Raw genomic sequence first — 19,557 nt, 5'->3', positions numbered from 1 at the left:
ACCCCATGTGTCTTCTCCTCCCTTACTACCAGGAGCAAAGAGCCAGTTCCCCTCAACACCTGGATAAGTGTCTTGTTGGAGAGGAATGGGCGCAAAGGGGTAATGAGGATCAACAACGGCGAGAGGGTGATGGGAGAGTCTCCGGTAAGTTGATGGGCCAGGGAGAGCTCTCTGGGCTTCCAGCCCTGCTCCTCTCTTGTGTGAAATGAGAAGTTCTCAGGCTCATGGGCTTTTAATCCCTGTGGTGCGTGGCTTTAAGGGTGGAGGAGGAGCAGGCAAGACCTGGGGAAAAAAGGGTGCTGCAGGGCAGAGCTTGCCTGCCTGTCTTAACTATGTGGCCTGGTCCTGGTGCTGTACAACAGCAAGGGCACCCTTCCTCCAGCTCTTCCTCCCTCCTCATCCTCCACCACACGCAGAGCTGCAGCACCTTTGCCAGTGACATGCCCTGATTCTTGGGGCCATGGTTTCAGGGCTGTGTTTGACTGAGCCCCCGCCTCACACACATGCACGTCCACACCCTGCCCATCCTGCCGCTGTGTTGGGCCCTTGGGGGTGGCAGCCTGTGCCCTTGGTGCTGGGCTCAGGAGCCCTGTGCAGAGAGCTCGGCCGGGAGGAAGTCACGGAGTAGTAAAAGCCGCGTTGCACTGTTGCTGCTCAATCCATTAGCGCCTTCTCTCTTCTTTTTCCAAGCTGGCAGCTCTCCTCTCTGACTTCTCCCTGTGCCCTGTCCCCTCTGCGCTTCCGTCTCTGCTCAAACAGCAGTTCCCTGGGGTTTCATGGCAGGGCCACTGGCCTTCCTTTCATCCTCCTTTCCAGCGGGGAAGATGATAATGCAGGAAAAACCCCGGTTGCTGCCAAACTCATCCTTAAGATCCACCTAGAAGTGCAGCATCAAGATTACGCAGCATTCCCACAAAAGAAGGGCTTTCTTCCTCCCCCTCACTCATCTTTTCAAGCTTCTCTCCAAGCAAAGGTTACCCCTCTCTGGCAGGGTGGCAGTGGCCCCTCCTGTTGCCTTCTGCAGCTCCCCTTCCCCGGGCACTGGTTGCAGCGGTGGTCTTGCAGCCCTGCATGTTACGACGTTACCCACTGATCTCCCTTTTCTCTCTCTCTCTCTCTTTTTCTCTCTCCCTTTGATTTTCATTTGTATTTTTCCCTCCCCTGCTGTCTGGATCCCAGAAATCCCGTAAGGTAAAGATAAGTATGACCCACTGCACCTCCATCTCATCTGCCATTGGCACGTTGTTCTTTTTTGTTTTCCATTCAGATCTCAGTGTTTCACCCACTCCCCTTCCCATCTGACCAAGCAGCTTTAGGATCTCTGTAGATTAGAGACACTTGTTTCCTGTTCCATCATTAATTTCCAGCCAGTTTTTACATGTTTCAGAAGCATTTCAATTAATCCAGTCATGTTTCTCGTGTTCACTCCACAAAGCATTAGCTAGTGATTCATATAACTGCACCTTTGCCTCGCTGCTGTGTGCCTCTGGGTCTGTCCCAGGGGCTCGGGAAGGGACGTGGCTCCCCTTGGGTGCCCGTGTGGCTGAAGACTCACCTGGGACTGGCCGTGCTGTTGGGCTGCAGGGTGACAGCAAGGAGGGAGTCTTTCTCCTCCAAACACACAGCCACGTGAGATGCAGGACAACCTCCTTTGCTGTAGGGGACCTGTAGCAACCAGCTGAACCCAAGCTGAATCCCTCTGGTATGCGTTTGGGTTTAAACATTAGCCCTGGCGAGACTGAGGCAATAGTTTTGGGCACCTCAATACGAGAGAGATCTTGAGGTGCTGGAGCGAGTGCAGAGGAGGGCAATGAAGCTGGTGAAGGGCCTGGAGAATAAATCCTGTGAGGAGCGATTGAAGGAGCTGGGACTGTTCAGTGTGAGGAGGAGAAGGTGAGGGGAGACCTCATCACTCTCTACAGCTCCCTGAAAGGACATTGTGGAGAGGTTGGTGCTGGTCTCTTCTCACAGGGAATTAGTGACAGAACAAGAGGGAACGGCTTTAAACTGCAACAGGGGAGGTTTAGACTGGACATTAGGAAAAAAATTTTCACAGAAAGAGTGGTCAGAGAGTGGAATAGGCTGCCCAGGGAGGGGGTGGAGTCACCATCCCTGGGTGTTTTTAAGGGTCGTTTAGATGAGATGTTGGGGGATGTGGTGTAGGGGAGAACTTTGTAGAGTAGGGCTGATGGTTGGACTCGATGATCCTGAGGGTCTTTTCCAACCGAATGATTCTGTGATTCTGTAATATTTGTTCACTTGGTTTTGGGGGCTACACAAAACTAGAGGCCTCCACACCTGAGAGTGTTAGAACAGGATCTCCCCAAAATTAAATCCACAGGAAATCTTTTCCTTGTGTGCCTGCTGGCAGGCGAGACCTTGCAGCTTGGTGTGAGGAGGTTCGCTGGAGGCCCCTTTCTCCCAGCGCCCTTCACAGAGCCCAGTTTGGTGCCAGATACGTGGAGCTCATCCGCTCCCTGTGCTTGGCAGTGGCTCGCTCCAGCAGCGCCGTGGCTGGTGGCCAGCTGCAGGTCCCAGTGGCCGGGCTGTGGGGCAGAGAGTGGCCAGGCTGGAGCAGGGTTGGGGAGGCAGGAGCAGTGCTGGGAACAGAGGAGAACGTGGGGAGCTGGTCCTGAATGGGATGCTGATGGGCAGGCTGCCTTCCCCTGCCCATCCCACCTCCCGCCTGCCTGCCCTAGGGCAGGGCTCTTCTCTCTGGGCCGAGGCTCTGTGGGGCCCCGGGGTGCTTTCCAAGGGGCTCTCCTGCCCCAGCCCCCGCAGGGATGGCTAGTGGTGCCCCCCACCAGCCCTGCCCAGGCCGTGAGGAGGAAGGCAGGGAGCAGGGCAGCGTGGGGGACGGGCAGGTGTTGCTTTCTGTCCCACCAGCCTGGGTTCTAGTTGTGCACGGTGCCTGCAGTGCTGCCCTGCTCACAGCCTCCTTTAGTCCCCGCAGAGCTGGGCCAAGTGCCCAGCCTGCAGCTTAGGGATAGCCTGGCATCTTCTCCATCTCTCACCTTCTCCCTTCTCCTCCTCAGGTGCCTCACACCTTCCTGAACCTGAAGGAGCCATTTTATGTGGGGGGAGCCCCTGATTTCAGCAAACTAGCTCGAGCAGCCGCCATCTCCACCAGCTTCAATGGAGCTGTGCAGAGGGTAAGGCTCAACTGGGCAGCCTGGGGAAGGTAACTGGGAGACACACCATCTGCACTGGCATCGCCAGAGGAGAGTGAGGACCAGCCTGGGAGTCCCTGTGCACGGAGAGGGGGCACACCCCGTTGAAAAGTGGCAGACGGGGAGGCAGGGGTGTGTCACAGGAGCACGGGGGGCTTGGGGCTGGATTCCCATCTCCCCCTTCCCCCCAGGACACCGGCCTCTGTCCCCCACCGGCCCCGCAGAGCCGTGGGGGTGGTGAAGGTTGACCCTTGTGCTTCCTCTGCCAGATCTCTGTCAAGGGGGTGCCTGTGCTGAAGGAGCAGAACATCCGCAGCGCCATTGAGATCTCCCCCTTCCGAGGCCATCCCTGTACCCAGAAACCCAATCCTTGCCAGAATGGAGGCACTTGCAGCCCCCGGCTGGAGAGCTACGAGTGTGCCTGCCAGAGGGGCTTCTCCGGGGCTCACTGTGAGAAAGGTGAGAGTGCCAGGGCAGGGCTGGACGTGGACCCTCACCCGCTAGCCAGACACGGCAATGAAACTGCTTCGAAACTGCCAAGCCCGAGGTCTTGTCCTTGTTGTGGCTGCTGGGAGGGATCCAGGGGAAACAAGCCGTGGCTTTTGCAGGCTGGCACTGTTGTGCAGCTGTGAAGTCAGGGCTATGCCATCTCTCAGAAATGCAGGCATTATGCTGCATGCGCTAGGGCTGCTGCTGCCCATGGGTAGGTCACCCAGCCCTGTCACCTCCTCCCATCAGTGCACTCTGATCCTGGTTGATGTGCTGACTTGAAGCAGCCTGGGGCAGGGAAACGTGGTTTGATGCTGTAGCAGATCCACCTGGAGGGCCTGAGCGATGCCTAGCTGCCTCCAGATCAGGGTTTCTTGCCCTGAATTTAGCACTTGGGCCATCACCAAGCCCAGGTTCCTCCCCACCTTCAGCCAAGAAACCAGCAAGGCTGCAGATTTTGTGACAGCTGGCTGCAAAACAGGGAGATGGTCCAAACTCACGGGTTCTAAAGCCACAGCAAACCTTCACAGGGGCTTGCTTAGAGTGCCACAGTGCTGACATGCCCCAGGGGAGGGCAGGTTTGTGCATGCCTTCGTCCTGTTACAAATGCTGAGTGTAAAGGGGGATTTTCCTAGTCTCCAAGGACGGGCAGGCCATGCTATGTTGCCTGACAGCTCTTCTTTTTCCCACCTCCAGTGATCATTGAGAAGGCTGCTGGAGATGCTGAGGCCATTGCTTTTGATGGTAGGACATATATGGAGTACCACAATGCCGTGACAAAGAGGTAACTTGGCTGCTGGGCTGAACCAAGGTCAAAACAAGGAGTTAGGGCTGTTAGCAGGAGGGAGAGCTAGAGTTGAAGAAGTCCAAGTGCTTCAGAGAGGGGCAAGCCAAACCGGGGCCATGAGCAGTCGCTTCCAGCCCTTACCTCTAAAGCTGCCTTGTTGGCAGAGGGCTTTCCCCACAATGGCAGTGCCCGGCCAGCTTCAGGGCTGGATGCTCTCATTCTGCAACCTGTGGGCCACGTTTTGGGTTAGCATGGTCTGGTTTGGGAGTGGGATGAACCACAAAGATGGTTAGTGTGGCCTGTGCCCTGCTCCTGGTTGGTGCCTGTCTGTGCCCACGTGCTCAGGAATGGGCTGTGAGCTGGGCTGAGGGGAGAAGTAGCTCTGCCTGTGCTTTAATTCACGCCTGTCTGCCAGCTCCTTTGTCTCCCTGGCTGTGCAGCAAGGGTCGGTTCTGCCCGTTGCTGCTGTGGGGCCTGTCGAGCCTTCTCCAGCGTCTGCTCAACCCTGACCCAAGGGCCGGGGGTGCGTGTTTGGACCCTGTGGTCTCTCTGGCTGTGCTGGTTGGTCCCTGGGGCTTCTCTCTCAAGATAAGCAGAGCCCGCTACACAGGTGACTGAGGTCCTCTTCAGCCTCTGGGCTGGATATTTATCTTCAGAAGACTCCTGGTCCACTGCAGTCTGGCTCAGTACCCTTCCTCAGCACCGTGCTCCTGCAGTCCTCGTGGTTAATTCCCAGCTCCACGGCGCTGGGACAGGGTATTGGATTAAACTCCATCCATCTGCCTCGTAACCCTCGGATTCCTCGCTGCCCTAACACCCTGCCTGGGGAGGACGTCCGTGTTGAGCTGTTGTTTGTCGGTGTCTGTCTGTTTGTCTCTTCTCAATGTCCTTGTTTCTTTGTTTTCAAGCCACCTGACCAATGAGATCCCCGCGTAAGTACAGTCCTCCCCGCTGCCCAGCTCCACCACATCTTCCATTGCCACCCCGACCGCCAGCCCCCCTGCAGGGGAGGTGTGGGAGGAGGAATACGGGCATTTCCCAGGGGTCTGCTGTGGGCAGGCGTTCCCATTCCAGGGTGAGGAGGAAGGACACAGCTGTACAGGGACCCAAACACAGCCGAGACTCAGCGGGAGCTACGCTGACTGGCTCTGCTGCAGTCAGGCATTGTCCCAGCTTAGCCTTAGTTTAAGCAGATAAGCTGCAACTTAGCCTTAGTTTAAGCAGATGAGCATAGAGGAAGGAGGTTCTGTGACTTGCCTCTTCCATCAACAGCAAAGACGCTGGTGATAGAAGTAAGGGGTGCTAATCCTGCCCTGCTTTTTCCAGCACGAATGCGGCGTTGCTGCCGTAGCGAGGAGGCCGGGCTGGGCGCTAGCAGAATGTTCCCCAGTCAGGGGTGCGTGGCCTGGGCAACCCCTTAAAACGTGCAGTGCAGCCAGTTGGGCAGAAGAAAGGCCTGGGGAGGCAGATGGGTTGAAGGGTTTCGTCCCCAGAGCGGGCTTGACCGCTGTTGATTCGCTGTCTGTCTGTCTTGGCGAGCGGCAGGAGTGGAAGAGAACCACTGGTTCATGCAGCCGTTTTCTCCGCTGTGTGGGGGAGAGTTTGAGGGATACCTGCCCCTCACATCCGCATTTCACCTCATTTCCTGCAAGCTGGGGTCAGACGGAGGCTCGGGAGGCTGAGTTGCGTGCATGCATGCATGTCAACACCTGGGGAGCCGCAGAGCCCGTCAGCTGCACGTCCAGGAGAGTTTGGGAGTTGCTTTGGTGTTTTGGAAAGGGCTTTCTAGGAGCCAAGCACCCTCCTGAGCTAGACAGTGCCCTACAGCAGTGAGAGGATGTAGTTGCCTGCAAGACGACTGTGCCACGTGGCAGAGTGCCCAGCTGTCCCTCCGCACAGACATGAGCCACATCCCTGCAGACCAGCAGAAAGCTGCTACCTTCGTGTCCTGCCTCTCCCAGTGCTCTGCAAAGGGAAGGTCACCATTCCCAGCCTCCTCCCGGCCTGAGCCAGCCTATTTTGGCTGTGCATGCCCCATCCTGCAGGGAGCTTAGCACTTCTCCCCACATCCCTCTGCTGGGATTTGGCAGCAGCACTCACGAGCCCTGCCAGGGCTGAAGGACCCATTGGGCTGCCCATAAAAAGTAGTTTCTTTTGCCTCCAGGCAGACATTGGGGTGTGCCTTGGGCAGGACTAACACTCCAATTGCTTCTCTGGGCTCTGCTGGCCATGACATGCCCGTACATTTTCTTTTTTGAACATATATTTTTATATATACATCTAGTTCGAGCTGATTATAATGCAGGGCCTGTAGCCCCCAACGCTTGCAGGCAGTGCCAGCAGGACAGCTGTAGTCCTGGGTTTCCCCTTCTCCATGCACACCCTGCTGCCCAAGTGCCCCGAGGCTGACTCGGAGGCCTGACATGATAATTCAGCGATCTGCTTAGACTGGAGCCCATTCTGCAGCATCCCAAAGAACCAGACCCTGCAGGGCTGCCCAGGAAAGGGTCCTGGTACAGCACCGGGTACCAAAAACTCCTTTCCCCCAGCGGTGCTGCCTCTGTCCTGTCCTGGGAGGCTGCATACACATCCCAGTGGGGGTGAAAGCAGGAACACTGATAGTCCTGACCCTGGAGAGCATTGCAGAGTCCCTGCACCGCTGGGTTGTATTCACTCATTGGCATTATTCTGCTCACCCTGGCTAAGCAACAACTTGTAAACTTGTCTTGCTGGCTTGAAGAAACTCAGCCCCGACGACAGTGGCTGAGGCTTCCCGCTCAGGCCGGGTGGTTTTCTCAGCGTGGGTGTTGTGTCGGGTGAAGAGCTGTCGCTGCTGAGCGGGGCTGTTCCCTGTCTGTGAGCGGGGTGGGAGGGAAGGGTCTCCTCCGCTCTCCCGCGCTTATCGCATGCTCCCCTTTCTTCCTGCATCTAAGTCCCGAAGCGCTGGACTATCCTGCGGAGCCCAGGTGAGTCTGTGCCAGGCTTTCAGCTCTTGTGTCTCGTGCTCTGCTGTCGCTGCCTCAGCATGTCTCTGTCTCTCTGTGCGTGTTCTGTGTGTCCGTACCCTTGGCTTTTTATTTATAAGGGATACAGTTTTGCAGATGGTGAGAGCAAACACGAAGGAAGCCCTGTCCTTCCAGCTCCTATGCAGCTCCAGCTCTGGCCCTCGCTCCTGGGGGGCCTAGACAGCAAATAGCCACGAGTGAGGGGAGAGGCTGAGTTACCTTGACAGCACAGCCCTCGTCTAGCCCTCTGGACGCAGTGTCCCTTGGGAATAAAAAGCTGTCTGTGTTGCCCGTGTTGTCTGGTTTACGTGTGCCCATGTGTCAGCGGTGTGTCTCGGAGCATCCCCGGAGAGTGGATGGGCAACTCCACTTGGCAACGTCAACCTGTTGCCAAGACCCTTTTGCCTGTTCCAAAAGGCACCGAGCAAAGATGGGGGTGCCAGTGTGGGGGAAATCCTGTCCTGCCTTCATTCCCCCCTTGGGAAAAGACACTGTGTCTAGGAGAAAGGAGGCTTTGCTGCCTCTGTGGACAGTCTCCATCCCCATCAAGCCGCAGGATGCTCATCGTCTCACAGTCCCTGGCCTCGGTTTCCCGTTGGGCTTTGGGCAAGTGGAGGCAGTGGTAGAGCAAAGGCCTCTGAGGCTGACGGCTGTGGGGAGGGTGGTCCCCAAGTGCCCCAGCTCTGCCTGCACCTTGGGCGTCTGCCAGCAGGATGGTGAAATGGTGTCAACCACAGCTCAGCTGCTGCCAACAGACCCCTTTTTGTTCTGACCCTTCCCCAGTCAAAGGCAGTTCTGTGGGGAAAACCCTTCTGCTGGCCAGATCGGGGCCAGCCCAGTACTGTTGACCAGCCCTTGTAACAGACCTCTTCCTTCAGCACCTGCATATGAGGAGGGAAAACCAAGACTTGTGTGTCACAGCTTGCAGGGATTGATGTGTCTGAACCTTGTGCTCTGTGGAGGGCAAAAGCAAGGGGCAGTAGGCCCAGACTGTGTCTTTGGAGGTTCAAGCTGGATGTTGGGGAAGACACTTAATCCCCAGGACTGTGCAGCCCCTGCTCCGGTCAGCAGGAAGGTGGAGGAGCTCCAGTCTTGGTGTGGCCAAGCTCAGCTGGGCAGAGCCACAGCTGCCCTCGCCTAACGCTGGCCAATGGTCCTGCTCCGAGTGGGAGCTGCATTAGAGACCTCCAGAGGACCATTTCTTTGATCCTGTGGCCTGGTTTAGAGCTTTCCATCTGCTCCCCCCACTATGCACTAGGCCTTCTTAGGGATATGGTGTAGTTGAGAACTGTCAATGTTAGTTAATGGTTGGACTAGGTGATCTTCAAGGTCTTTCCCAACCGAGATGATTCTGTGATTCTGAGCTGTGAGGCAAAGGCTGTGACCCCTCAAGGGCAGCAGGGAGGGACGGAGACCCCCATGCATAGCCTGATGTCGAAGGTCAGTTGAAGGTTATCCTCAGCAGGTGAGCTACTTGGCTGGGAACAGGAGGCTGCTCCAAGGAGCTGACTGGCTGCCTGTTGCTTTTGTAGCCATGTTTTTAACTCTGCTCTGTCTTCTCCCCTGCTCCCATCTCCCCGTGCAGCGAGAAGGCCTTGCAATCAAACCACTTCGAACTAAGCATCAAAACAGAAGCCACTCAAGGGCTGATCCTGTGGAGCGGGAAGGGGCTGGAGCGATCAGACTACATCGCCCTCGCCGTGGTGGATGGCTTCATACAAATGACCTACGACCTCGGCTCCAAGCCAGTCGTCCTGCGATCCACGGTGCCAGTCAACACCAACCAGTGGATTCATATCAAAGCATACAGGTGTGAAGGCTAGCGAGAGAGGGAGCGTGGCAGGTCGCTCCGGGATGGGCACACTGTGATCTAGGGAGCCTGAGTCATGGCCGTGGCTCCGCGCCCTGTGATCCCCAAGGGTCACTCCTCTTCTTGGATAATAATAGAGGAGAGGCATGTGGGCAGTGCCGCGTTGGAGGGGTGCGTGTTGTGACACGCCTGGAAATGTCAAAGGGGCAGGCTCAAGGAGGTACGAAAGGTTCGTGCCTTTTATTTTAGCTGGCTGAGGGTTTGACATTCTGTTCGTGTTGAGCCCGAGCCGTCCCTTTTATTTTTATTGGTGGTGGGAGTGGTGAGCGGATCATGCGGCTGGCATGCCAGGGATTTCTGCCGATGGGTCTGGAGGGCGCGGGAGGAAGCTGCGGCCGCTGGCAGGGCCGGCGGCGGGGCTGCGGGATGCCCCGGGGGATGCTGGAGGGGAATGCTCGGCCGCGGGCCGCGTGGCAAAGCTCTGCTCCCTCTCCCGGTGGAGAAAGGCTGATGGTGCCCAGCATCTGGATTTAACATAAAGCAGAGGGCAGCTCTGGGTTTTTCCTCTAAGGTTGCTAATCACCTCCTGTTTCTTCTTCCCTCCCTCCGGGAGCAGGGTACAGAGAGAAGGTTCCCTTCAAGTCGGCAACGAAGCCCCCATTGCTGGCTCTTCGCCGCTTGGCGCAACACAGCTGGACACAGACGGGGCCCTGTGGCTGGGTGAGTCACTGTGGAAGGGGTGAACCTCCCCCACGCCCCTCGCTGAGGGGCTCAGAGCTGGAGCTGGGACGTTGATGCTCCCTCACGAGTTCCCATGCGACACGTTTGCCTCCCAGGTGGCTTTGACAAGTTTGATCTAAAAAGTCCCCGTGCTTGTTCTCTGCCTGCTAGGGCAGGCTGCTAGTGACAGCGGAGGCATGAAGGGTTGGCTTTACCAAATGCCTGTCCTTTCCATGTCCCCTTGTCCCCTGAAGAGAGCTGATAGCTGGCCTGTGGCTCTGGATCCCCTTCTGCCGATGGCACGGAGCACCCTGTCCCTCTTCAAACTGGGAGTGCGCCCACCTGCCCAGTTCCCTCACGTGTGGAAGCCTCCGTTAGTTCACGAGCCTCCCAAACATTACTTGCTTGGGTAACTTGTTCCCAAAGGTGAAATGGCTCAATTGAGAAAAGGGTAATTCTGTCTGGAAATATGTAAACACCCAGATTTTAAATGTTGCTTTATTTGCATAACATAGAATAAGCTGACATGCCACAACGTGCCCATGTGTGCAGCAGAGTCGGTTCCATTTGTGTTGACGTAAGTATTTTGATCCTGCAAACAGTTTGGCCCATTGAGTCTCCCTCACGCTGCCTGTGGCAGATCTGTCAGCACAGACAAGCAGATTTGTCCTGTAACAGCCTAAATCGGCAAGAAATCCACCCACAAGTACAGGATAATTGTGCTTGAATACAACCAGTACTAATCTGAGCTAAGAGGATAGTCAAGTCCTTTTTGGAGCCTGAAGGGATGACAGAAGGGTGCCCAGCGATGGGGGATGCTGCAGGTCCTGGGCTTCCTTCATCTCTCGAGGAACTTGCACGACTCAGCTCTCCATCTGTAAGTTAAGGACCGGGCTTTTCCTCAGGCAGGTGCTGTGGCAGTCCTAGTGTTCATGATTGCAAAAGGGGGCACAAGGGCCACAGAAATCAGTGGTCATAAATGTTCATCCGGGGACTTTGATCATCTGTAATGAAGAGACAGTGAATTAGATGCTCTTCACACTTTTTGGAAGAATCTGTTCTTATCTTCCCAGTCTAAGCCTGTAGTTTCAGGTCTAACCTGACTCACAAAGAGTTCATATTCAAAAATGTACCTCTGAAAAGACAGTATCCCAGATGCCATCTCTCATTCTGAAATCAGCCTAGAAGTTATGTGGAAAGCAGAATTTTTCTGTGAGAAATTTATGCTTGGGTTCCCCCACTGGCTCCTCCAAAGGTTTTGTTTGCAATCAGCCTTTCATAAATCCAGGGCCTGGAATGAGCTGTAGTTGATGTTTCACTAACTGAAACAAAATTCCGTTTGAATTTGGGACCGACCTCCAAGGAAACGAAGTCTTTTTAAGTTGAGTTGGTATTTTAGAACGCAAGTTACTGTTTTAAGTGTCTTCAGGCAACCTGTGTGTGTTGGTTGGAACTGGCATTTCTCTGATTAAAGTGAAAATAAATACTGGCCAGGAAAGAGGCTTTTCCCTGCTGTTGAGGAGGGTGTTCCCAGCCGTGCCTGCACGGTGTGTGTGAGTGTGTGACGCTGCCCGGGGCAGGCTGCTGCCCCGCACAGCAGCGTGTCCTTTGTCCTCCCCCCCCCGACCTTCTGCGCTGTCTCTTGCAGGGGGAATGGAGAAGCTGAGCGTGGCTCACAAGCTGCCCAAGGCCTACAGCACTGGCTTTATTGGCTGCATAAGGGACGTGATTGTCGACCGCCAAGAACTGCATCTGGTGGAGGACGCTTTAAACAACCCCACGATATTACACTGCTCAGCCAAATAGACCCCCAGGGACCCTTCCTTCTCCTTCCCTCCCTCCTGCCTATTGCTGTAATTATTTTCTATTTTTGTAAACTTATTGCTTTTTATATTTTGGGGGGAGGGGGGAAAGGGAGGGGAGGAAACACCTTTTCTTTTGGGTTATTTGTTCGGTTGCAGTCTATCCAGATCAGTCAGACTCTAATCCAACAGCAGCAACAAAGAACAAACCTTGAACCAAGTCTCCAAGAAGTGACAGAAGAACTTCCCCATTGCACCTGCATTGTAAATCTTATTCATACTTGAAGCTTCTTTTTGGGTTATTTTTCCCCCTCCTTACTTGTGTTCTTGGGTTGTTGTTCATGCCCATGGGGGAAAGGATGCTGGTGCTGGCGAGACGCGTGGCCTTCGTGGATTCACTGCCTTCCCATCTCAGGCCTGGCCCCAAAGTCCCCTCTGCAGTCGGGCTGAGCAGGGAAGTGGCCGTCGGAGAAGCGGGAATTACCACCCTGCTTTGGGGCCTGGCTCTGCTAAGCCTTCTCCTGGGCCTGTGTTCACCCTATCTCCCTCCTCCCCCCCTTCCTCTCACTATAATTTATCTGTGTAAGAATCTCAAGTGCTTTTCTCCTTTATGCTCTGTTAAAATCAGGGATGCCATGCACTGGAAGAGAGACCAAGGTCTGCTCTGAGCAGGCAGAAAAGCATTGCTCTTTGGTTGTCTTATGACTGTTTGCTGGACTGAGAGGCGCTGTGGGGGAAATGTTGATTTCTCTGTTGGCTCTCCTCCTCCTCCTCTTGGACATGTGCAGAAGCAGCTGTGAAACCTCATTTCCACGCTTTGTGTTTATCCAGACATGTCCTAACCACCTGCTTGCCCTGGCCGCTCTTCCCAAGAGCTTCTGTGTACCCAGCGTTGCCCTCCCGTGCACCAGTGAGAACTTGCAGCACGTCTTCAAGAGCTGGAAGTGCTCTGCCTCTTCCAGCGCTGCCAAACGGGCCATGAGGGCACGGAGACTGGGTCCCTTTTCACTTTAAAAAAAAAAGTCTGTTGGATGTGTCCTTCCATGACCCATGTCCATTTTCCAGCCTCCGGGCATGACTTGCCCTCTGTCTACCATGAGGATGCTTGCAGCTGGCCAGCATGTGAATCTCTAGAGCTGGTATTAGAGCCTCGCCCATGAAGAGTAATTGGAGTTTTACCTTTGACTTCAATTTTTTGCAATGCCCAGTGCAATGCAGGGTCTTCCACGCCATGATCAAAGCTCCTCTGGACACTGCCAGCCCAGCAGCGATGGCTTCAATGGAAACGGGAACGGGGCGTCAGTCAGCTGTCGAGGCAGTAGTGTTTGAGGGGAGGTTTTTTAAGTATTTTTCTTCCTCTGTGCAAATCTTGAAAGCAAATACTGTGGTGTCAATTACAAGCCAGTATGCGTGTGAATGAATGAATGAATGTGTGTGTGTTTGCGGGTGTCTGTCAACCAGCACACGTTTGCATGCAAACACTGAATCTCCTGTAAGCAGGAGAAGAACAAACTGGTTGCAGCTAGGAAAGAAATGACCCACTCCGTTCAGGTTCCTTCTCCATGGGAAAAATTTACTGATGATGTGTAGCACCTATGTCCCTTTCCACCACTGGGACACAACTGTGTCCTTTTCCCACCCTGAGATGGCAGCTGGCATTGCTCTGTGCCAAACCAGCTTTGTGAAGCACACAGAACTCATCTGAAGGATCCTGCCAGGGATCAAATGTGAATTAATATGTAAGGTGCCATCATTTTGCAGTTTTACCCTAAATTTCTAGCACACCTTCTAGTGTACCTTTACAAAGTAGGGCACCCTTTAAAAATGTTGTTTCTTGGCACTAAATTTTGAGCCATGAAAAGTCAAATTACGTTTCTCAGGGTGAGCTGTGAACACAGATGTATCAAAGGGGAAGAACGTAGTGTAAAACCACTTGGGTTTCTTTTTTCTTCTTTTTTTTTTTTTAATTAAAAGAAATCTATCCCTCCCCCCAGTCTATGCCTAGTCTATTGACATTCCTCTAAAAATCCAGTGGTTAAATATTTCATGGGGGGGCTGCACCCTCTGTGCATGGAGACTCTGCTCTGTGTGTGTGTGTATGTGTGTGTGGCAATACCACATTTTAAGTGGCTACTGTATATAAATTGTGGTTGCTGGTGGGGAGTACTGTGCCTGTGTCGTGAAAGGGATGGACTGCTGTATTTTGGTCCCAAGGTGTAGATAGACGGGGGCTAACTAGGACTGCAGGAGGGGGTGGGATGGGAGGGAAGTGTGAGACCCTCAATCTGTGTTTTGAGACCGTGGGCAACTGCGTTGGCTGAGACTGAGGGCTGGATGTGCCAGCTCCAGAGGGAGAGGGGCATGCACAGAGGAAGCTGCTAATTTTCTAAAATGCCACTGAAATGAAGCCAGGGTCACTGCAAAAAAAAAAAAAAAAAAAAAAAACAAAAAACTGACAACTAAACAAAAAAACAAAAACTCTGTCTGCTTTTGCTGGGGCTTGGAAATGCCTTAAAACAGGACCTTGCGTCCTCGTTGTCAAGCATCTTGAACCAAGGTCAGATTCAGCAGTGCTCCCTAGGGGCTGTGCACTTAACTTCGGCTTTATTTTTAATAGCATTTATAACATGTATGTACAAAAAAAAAAAAAAGACATTGAGGTTTGGGTTTTTTTCTCATTTTTTTTGTTGTTTTTACAAAAAAGATGTCCATGTGGCTTCATTTATAGGGTAAATTAATGACCATTGTGAACTGCTGTATGAATTCTGAAGGGCAATGCACAGTAGAGGAGCAGCATGATATAACCATTACTAACTTGTGTCTTTCGTCAATCACCATGAAATAAAGTTGGAAAACTATTAAAATATGTTTTTCAGGGGCCTATTGCTTTTTTGTTCTTGTACTGTGTGCCTCACGCTTGCTGGTGTGTGTCCATCTCCTGGGCAGATACTGTGTGAAGTCAAACCAGTATCTCCCCCTCTATTTCCCATAGAACCAGAGCGGATCATGCAGGTACCTGCTGTGTCTGCTCAACGCAGCCTCTGTGCACGCCACCCTCAATCCTATCCACCCAGTGTCTGCAGGAGGAAGACTCCTGGGTGGCTTTACCTGCCCTCTGTGGCCGTCTGATCGCACTCATGGTTTCACCTATTCAAGTATCCACGAGCTTTTCCTTCTTTGCCATGCACACTTTTATCCCCTCTTCTTAGGTAGCGTTTCCAAGAGGCTTCGTACCCCATTGACATCCCACCATGTCAACAAGGCTGAAGTGATGCCTCTGTGGCCTGCTTTTCACTGATGGCAGCAATTTCCCCTGGGTTTTACCCTCTGTAAGCCGAGGAGCCATGGAAAGTCAGCCGCAAGCATGCAAGCAGGATGTGGTTTGAGATGTACCAGCATCTAAGTTCCTGCCCTAAACATCTCTTCCTAATGGGGCCCTTCCACCTGGCCAGAGCCCTGGCGCTCTGATCCCTGCGGCTTCATCCTCCTGCAAGAAAAGAAGGTGGGAGGTGGAAAATTTTGTTCAGTCAAAAGCTCGTGTTCATCGAAGTGGTGTGAAGTGAGAAAAGAAAGTGGGTTTTCTGCCGTTTGGGAGGCAGCTAATGTAGCAAACGGAGTCATTTTGATACCCAGCGATGATGCACTTTCGATTGGTGTCTGCACCAGCTCCGTAGGAAACAGCTTTTCAATGGACAATGAGATGCCAAAGACCCACAACGGGAAACAACGAGGCCAGTGTTTGAACAGCCACAGGGGTTGCACAACTCACAACCGGGGCCATGTTTTGCTCCAGATCAGCCTCCTGGTGCAGCATCTTCTCCACAATGACCTTATTATGCCACAACAGGCATGGACTTGCAAAGTCGGTACCTCTTTCAGAGGCGTTTTGCCAGCTTGCTGCAAAGCAGTAGGAGAAAAAGCTATCGTTGTCTTGGCCAGGAGGAAAATCTGAGCTCTGGCAGCCGGATGGGGTTTTTTTACTACGGGCTAGAAGAAGCCGTTGTGAAGGGAAAGAGGAAGGAAAGAAGGACAGGAGCCACGCTGGGGGCACGCTTGGGCAGGCAGCAGGCGTGACTCAGGGGAAGGGCCTGGCCACGCTTTCTGGCAGCTCGGGCTTGGAGAGCTCAGTGCTCCCAGGAGCACACCAAGCCCAGCCAGAGCGAAGGCAAACAGGCGATACCTTCAAGAAGGAGAAGGCAGTTGGGGTTGGATGGACTTGCCCATCCTCAGCTTGCTCTGGCAGCCCTGGCCTCGGGGAATGGCCAACGCCAACAGCCAGTCGCGAGCCTCGCGGTGCCGAGGAGCTTCAGTCTGGGGCTAAAAGCAGCTTATTCCGTTCTTAAACCACTGAGCCATGGCTTCAGCGAGGTGGTGGGGAGGCCGACGGGGGACACAGGGAAGTGAATGGCAGGGGGGGGTGTTGCTTTGGCAATGGTGTGAATGGTCTCACGGGGCTGTCCTTTGGGATTTCCATCCCGTGTCCCGCACAGTTGCCCACTTCCTGAGGGCTTAGCTGGTTACTGTGAAACGAGAGGCTGATTAGCTGGCTTGTTCCCAAGGCTCTCCTGCTAGCCAGGCTGGTGGGGGCTAGTCCTTCTGGAATGTGGCAGACCAGAGCTAAACCTCTGCTGGGTGCTGTTTGTGGCCCACATCCCTTTCTCCTGTAGCCTGGGGTAGTGGCTGTTAATAGATTTGGACTCCTCGGCTCCGTGGCTGCTTGGCCTCATTTTGCAGCACGTGTGATGGGGAGCAGGAGTCGTGGATTTTTTTTCCCCGGCTCTGCTGCTGACGCAGCCTGTGCCTCAGGCTGGTCGCTTCCACTCCCTGCACTGCGCTCTCCTCGCCTGCCAAAGCAGCGTAATGATCCATTTTCCTGCTCTGTAATGTACCTTTGTGTCTCTGGCTGGGAAAACGTGATTATTCAGAGAGAAAAGGGGCTGCAATGTTTGTAAGTAGACAACTTGGCCCATGAATGCGGTCTTTCTGGCTCTCCATCAAGGGAGCCTGTCACGGTGTCTGCAGTTCAGGGCTATTTAGGTGCCCTGAATTTAAAGGTTTATGGAGCTCTTGCAGCTGTGGCTGGGAGCGTGAGCATCTTCCCGAAGCTGAGCACACGCAGTGCTGCTGGGCTGCCTGAGCTGCCACCCCTCGGGTGGGTATAACATGAGGGTCCTGGCTGTTTCGTGGCAAATACATCCTGGCCCCATGTGGACCGGAGAGAGTGGGACTAGTTCACAGTGTCTGGCCAAAGCGCACCTGGGGGAACTCCCTTCCGCCAGACTGGAATCCCAGTCGCTCCCCCGGCGTTCCCAGCACCAGCTGTTGGAGAGCTGCATGATGTGGCTGTGTCCTGGTACCCAGCTGCCCCGCTCCAGCCCGCACATGGACGAGCAAGTGTGTGAATCTGTGCTTATATCAATGAACAGGTCAGGAGGGAATGACAAGTGACTCTGAGTAGCACTGGGCGCTCCTCTGACGCAGCTGAAGCGGGATCTTTGTAGCTGTCCTCAGGGCAGACATTAAAGCCACCTGGGAGCGTTGTTCCCAGAACTTAAGATTTTCAGAAACACTCTCTGCAGCGAGTCTGGTGTCTTAACCCAGAGATCAGCCTGCACGCAAAGGCTCCTGATGAGCTTTCTCCTGAGTCTCCTGTCCCGTGGGACGGCTTTTGGTGGCACATCAACCCTGTTCTCACCAGGGACCTTCTGCCCTGTCCCCTGGGAATTCTCCAGCCCAGGCACATGCTCTGTAATTGCAAGACAAACATTATGCCTCCCCCGACGTGTTCTCGCTTTTCTTCGCTCCTAGCCATGCTGCCAGAGTTGTCCTGGCTATTAGCATGTGGCATTGCCACCCGCTCTCCCATCCCTGGAGAAATTCCCAGGAGAATGTATAGATCAGAGCTAAAAATACGCAGAGGAGACTCTGCCTGCAGCAGGAAATACCTCAGGGCTGGGGCAGCGGTACCAGACTCCAGAGCTGGGTGCTGAAACCCACCTTCTCCTGCTCTCCGGGCCAGCTGTGCCGGGCACACAGGAGCCGGGCTGCTCCCCCATTCCTGGGCCACACATCAGAGGAGTTGGCCCCAGCAACCACCTGGTAGCCAGAAAAATCTGTCCTTGCTGGGGCAAGCGTAGCAGGGCAGAGCCTGGCCTCCATTTAAGCCTCTCCCAGCCAGCCACCAGCTGAGACTGAGCAGGTTAGACGGGGTCACACAGACATCCTCCGCTATGGTCCTGGTGCATTTTTATTGCAGCAGGTTCCCCCGAGGGACCGGCACCATCCCAACACCCACAAAATGGGCTGTTCTGGCTGCAGAGAGCTCCCAGGCCAGAATCTGGGTTTCTCTGATGGGTATTTCCAGGGGATCAAAGCATTCCAAAGGACAGGAGGGCTAAGATCTCACAGGAGGGGACCATTTTCACCAGTTATCTGCATCCCAGCAGCACAGTCTAGAAATCAGTATCTTCTAAGACGGGGGAGATCTGTTCCAGGGCTTTCCTTTTGATATGTTTTTAACCAAGAAGCAGAACAACACTCTCTCCCCAACCATGTGCATTGCCCTGGGAAATGGTCTCGTCCCCCTCCAGCCATATGAGACAGGGCATAACCCAGAAGTCACAGTTTGGTCTCTCACAATGAAGTCTCAGTGTGATGACAGGAGGTCCCAGTAACTAGGAGCCTCAATGGGAGGGGAAATGAGGAAGGAGAGGACAGGGGTCATTGTTATCAGGGTTGCTATTTGGCCTCTGTGGTCCTTGTTGCCCCGTGAGCAATCCGGTGGCATGCAGGACAGCTATGCGACCCGCCAGTCCTCCTCGCTGAGAAATGAGCTGGCTCCGGCTGCCAGCTCTCTGGGTATTCCCCGAATAGACATGGAATTCGCTGAGTCTTATTATAGTTATAAAACTGCTATTTTTGACGCTACGGGTAGACTGGGGGGGTGCTCGCTGGCTGTACCCTGGCTTTTTCTCTCTCTTGGACAGCTGGCTTTGTTTTCTCACCCAGCATTCATGAAAGGTGCCAGATTCAGGGCATTTCTTTGGGTTAATTTCTGTCTTTTATGTGAAGCAACATACATTTGACATGAGTTCGTTAAAGGCCTCTGAACTTACGCTTCCGATGGCAAAACGTGCTCTGTTTGTACCAAGCCTGTAGCACACCTGACCCCAGCTTACCCCAGGGGCAGATTTGAGTGTCACCGTCTCACCATGGTCACTGGGTGAGATTTGGGTGTCCCTGTCTCACCCATAGGCGTTGGGGTGAAAGCGGGGAACCCACTTTGGGGACACTGTGCCCTCCTGACTGCCCCTGAGCTGGGGGCGTTTAGGGATAACGTGGCTGAGCTTTGCCAGACTCCGGCGCTGGGGCTTGCTTGGTTCTCTTGGCAGCGCGACTCCCAAATCTTTGCGAACTCACCACCAAAATTTAGACCTTCGGTAGCGTTCGGGTGCTGGGTGTCACCTGAAATCGCTGCTGGCGTCGGGTGCTCTCGAGACTCGGGTGCCATGGAGCGAGGAGAACACGTTTGCCAGCCCGGAGGGTGATGGAGCGCTGGCACCAGAAGGCGGATGGGGGGGACGGGGGGCTGCGAGATGCTTTCTGGGGTCCCCGCGCTGTGACTGCCAGGACCGGGACCCCCCCTCCTGGGGCTGGGGGTTCTGCGACCGGCTGTCGAGGGGATGCGCGTCCCGGCTGGCCGAGGGGGAGCGGCGGGGCCGGGGGGCGGCGGGGGCCGGTGGGAGCGGGACCGGGGGTGGGGGGGTGCGGCGGG

The 19,557-nt window shown here is 54.4% G+C and overlaps 1 protein-coding gene across 6 annotated transcripts in view; it reads left to right on the top strand.

The window, feature by feature from the left end:
• AGRN (agrin) overlaps positions 1-14,661 on the top strand; it is a 125,927-nt gene extending 111,266 nt beyond the window's left edge. For 4 of the 6 annotated variants that reach the window (XM_074892791.1, XM_074892790.1, XM_074892788.1 and 1 more), the window contains 8 exons: positions 33-144; positions 1,180-1,191; positions 3,036-3,152; positions 3,440-3,629; positions 4,356-4,443; positions 9,037-9,261; positions 9,878-9,981; positions 11,630-14,661. In XM_074892791.1, the coding sequence (XP_074748892.1) occupies positions 33-144; positions 1,180-1,191; positions 3,036-3,152; positions 3,440-3,629; positions 4,356-4,443; positions 9,037-9,261; positions 9,878-9,981; positions 11,630-11,787 (1,006 nt within the window). In that variant the 3' untranslated portion in view covers positions 11,788-14,661. The remainder of the gene's footprint in view (positions 1-32; positions 145-1,179; positions 1,192-3,035; positions 3,153-3,439; positions 3,630-4,355; positions 4,444-9,036; positions 9,262-9,877; positions 9,982-11,629) is intronic. The other 2 variants (XM_074892794.1, XM_074892789.1) reach the window with 1 other exon arrangement.
• The last annotated feature ends 4,896 nt before the right edge of the window (positions 14,662-19,557 follow it).

Source organism: Strix uralensis, chromosome 23 (genome assembly GCF_047716275.1).
Source record: "Strix uralensis isolate ZFMK-TIS-50842 chromosome 23, bStrUra1, whole genome shotgun sequence".
Classification (NCBI taxonomy): Eukaryota; Metazoa; Chordata; class Aves; order Strigiformes; family Strigidae; genus Strix; species Strix uralensis.
Note: the sequence above shows the minus strand (reverse complement) of the source record. Positions and strands in the feature narration are given on the sequence as shown.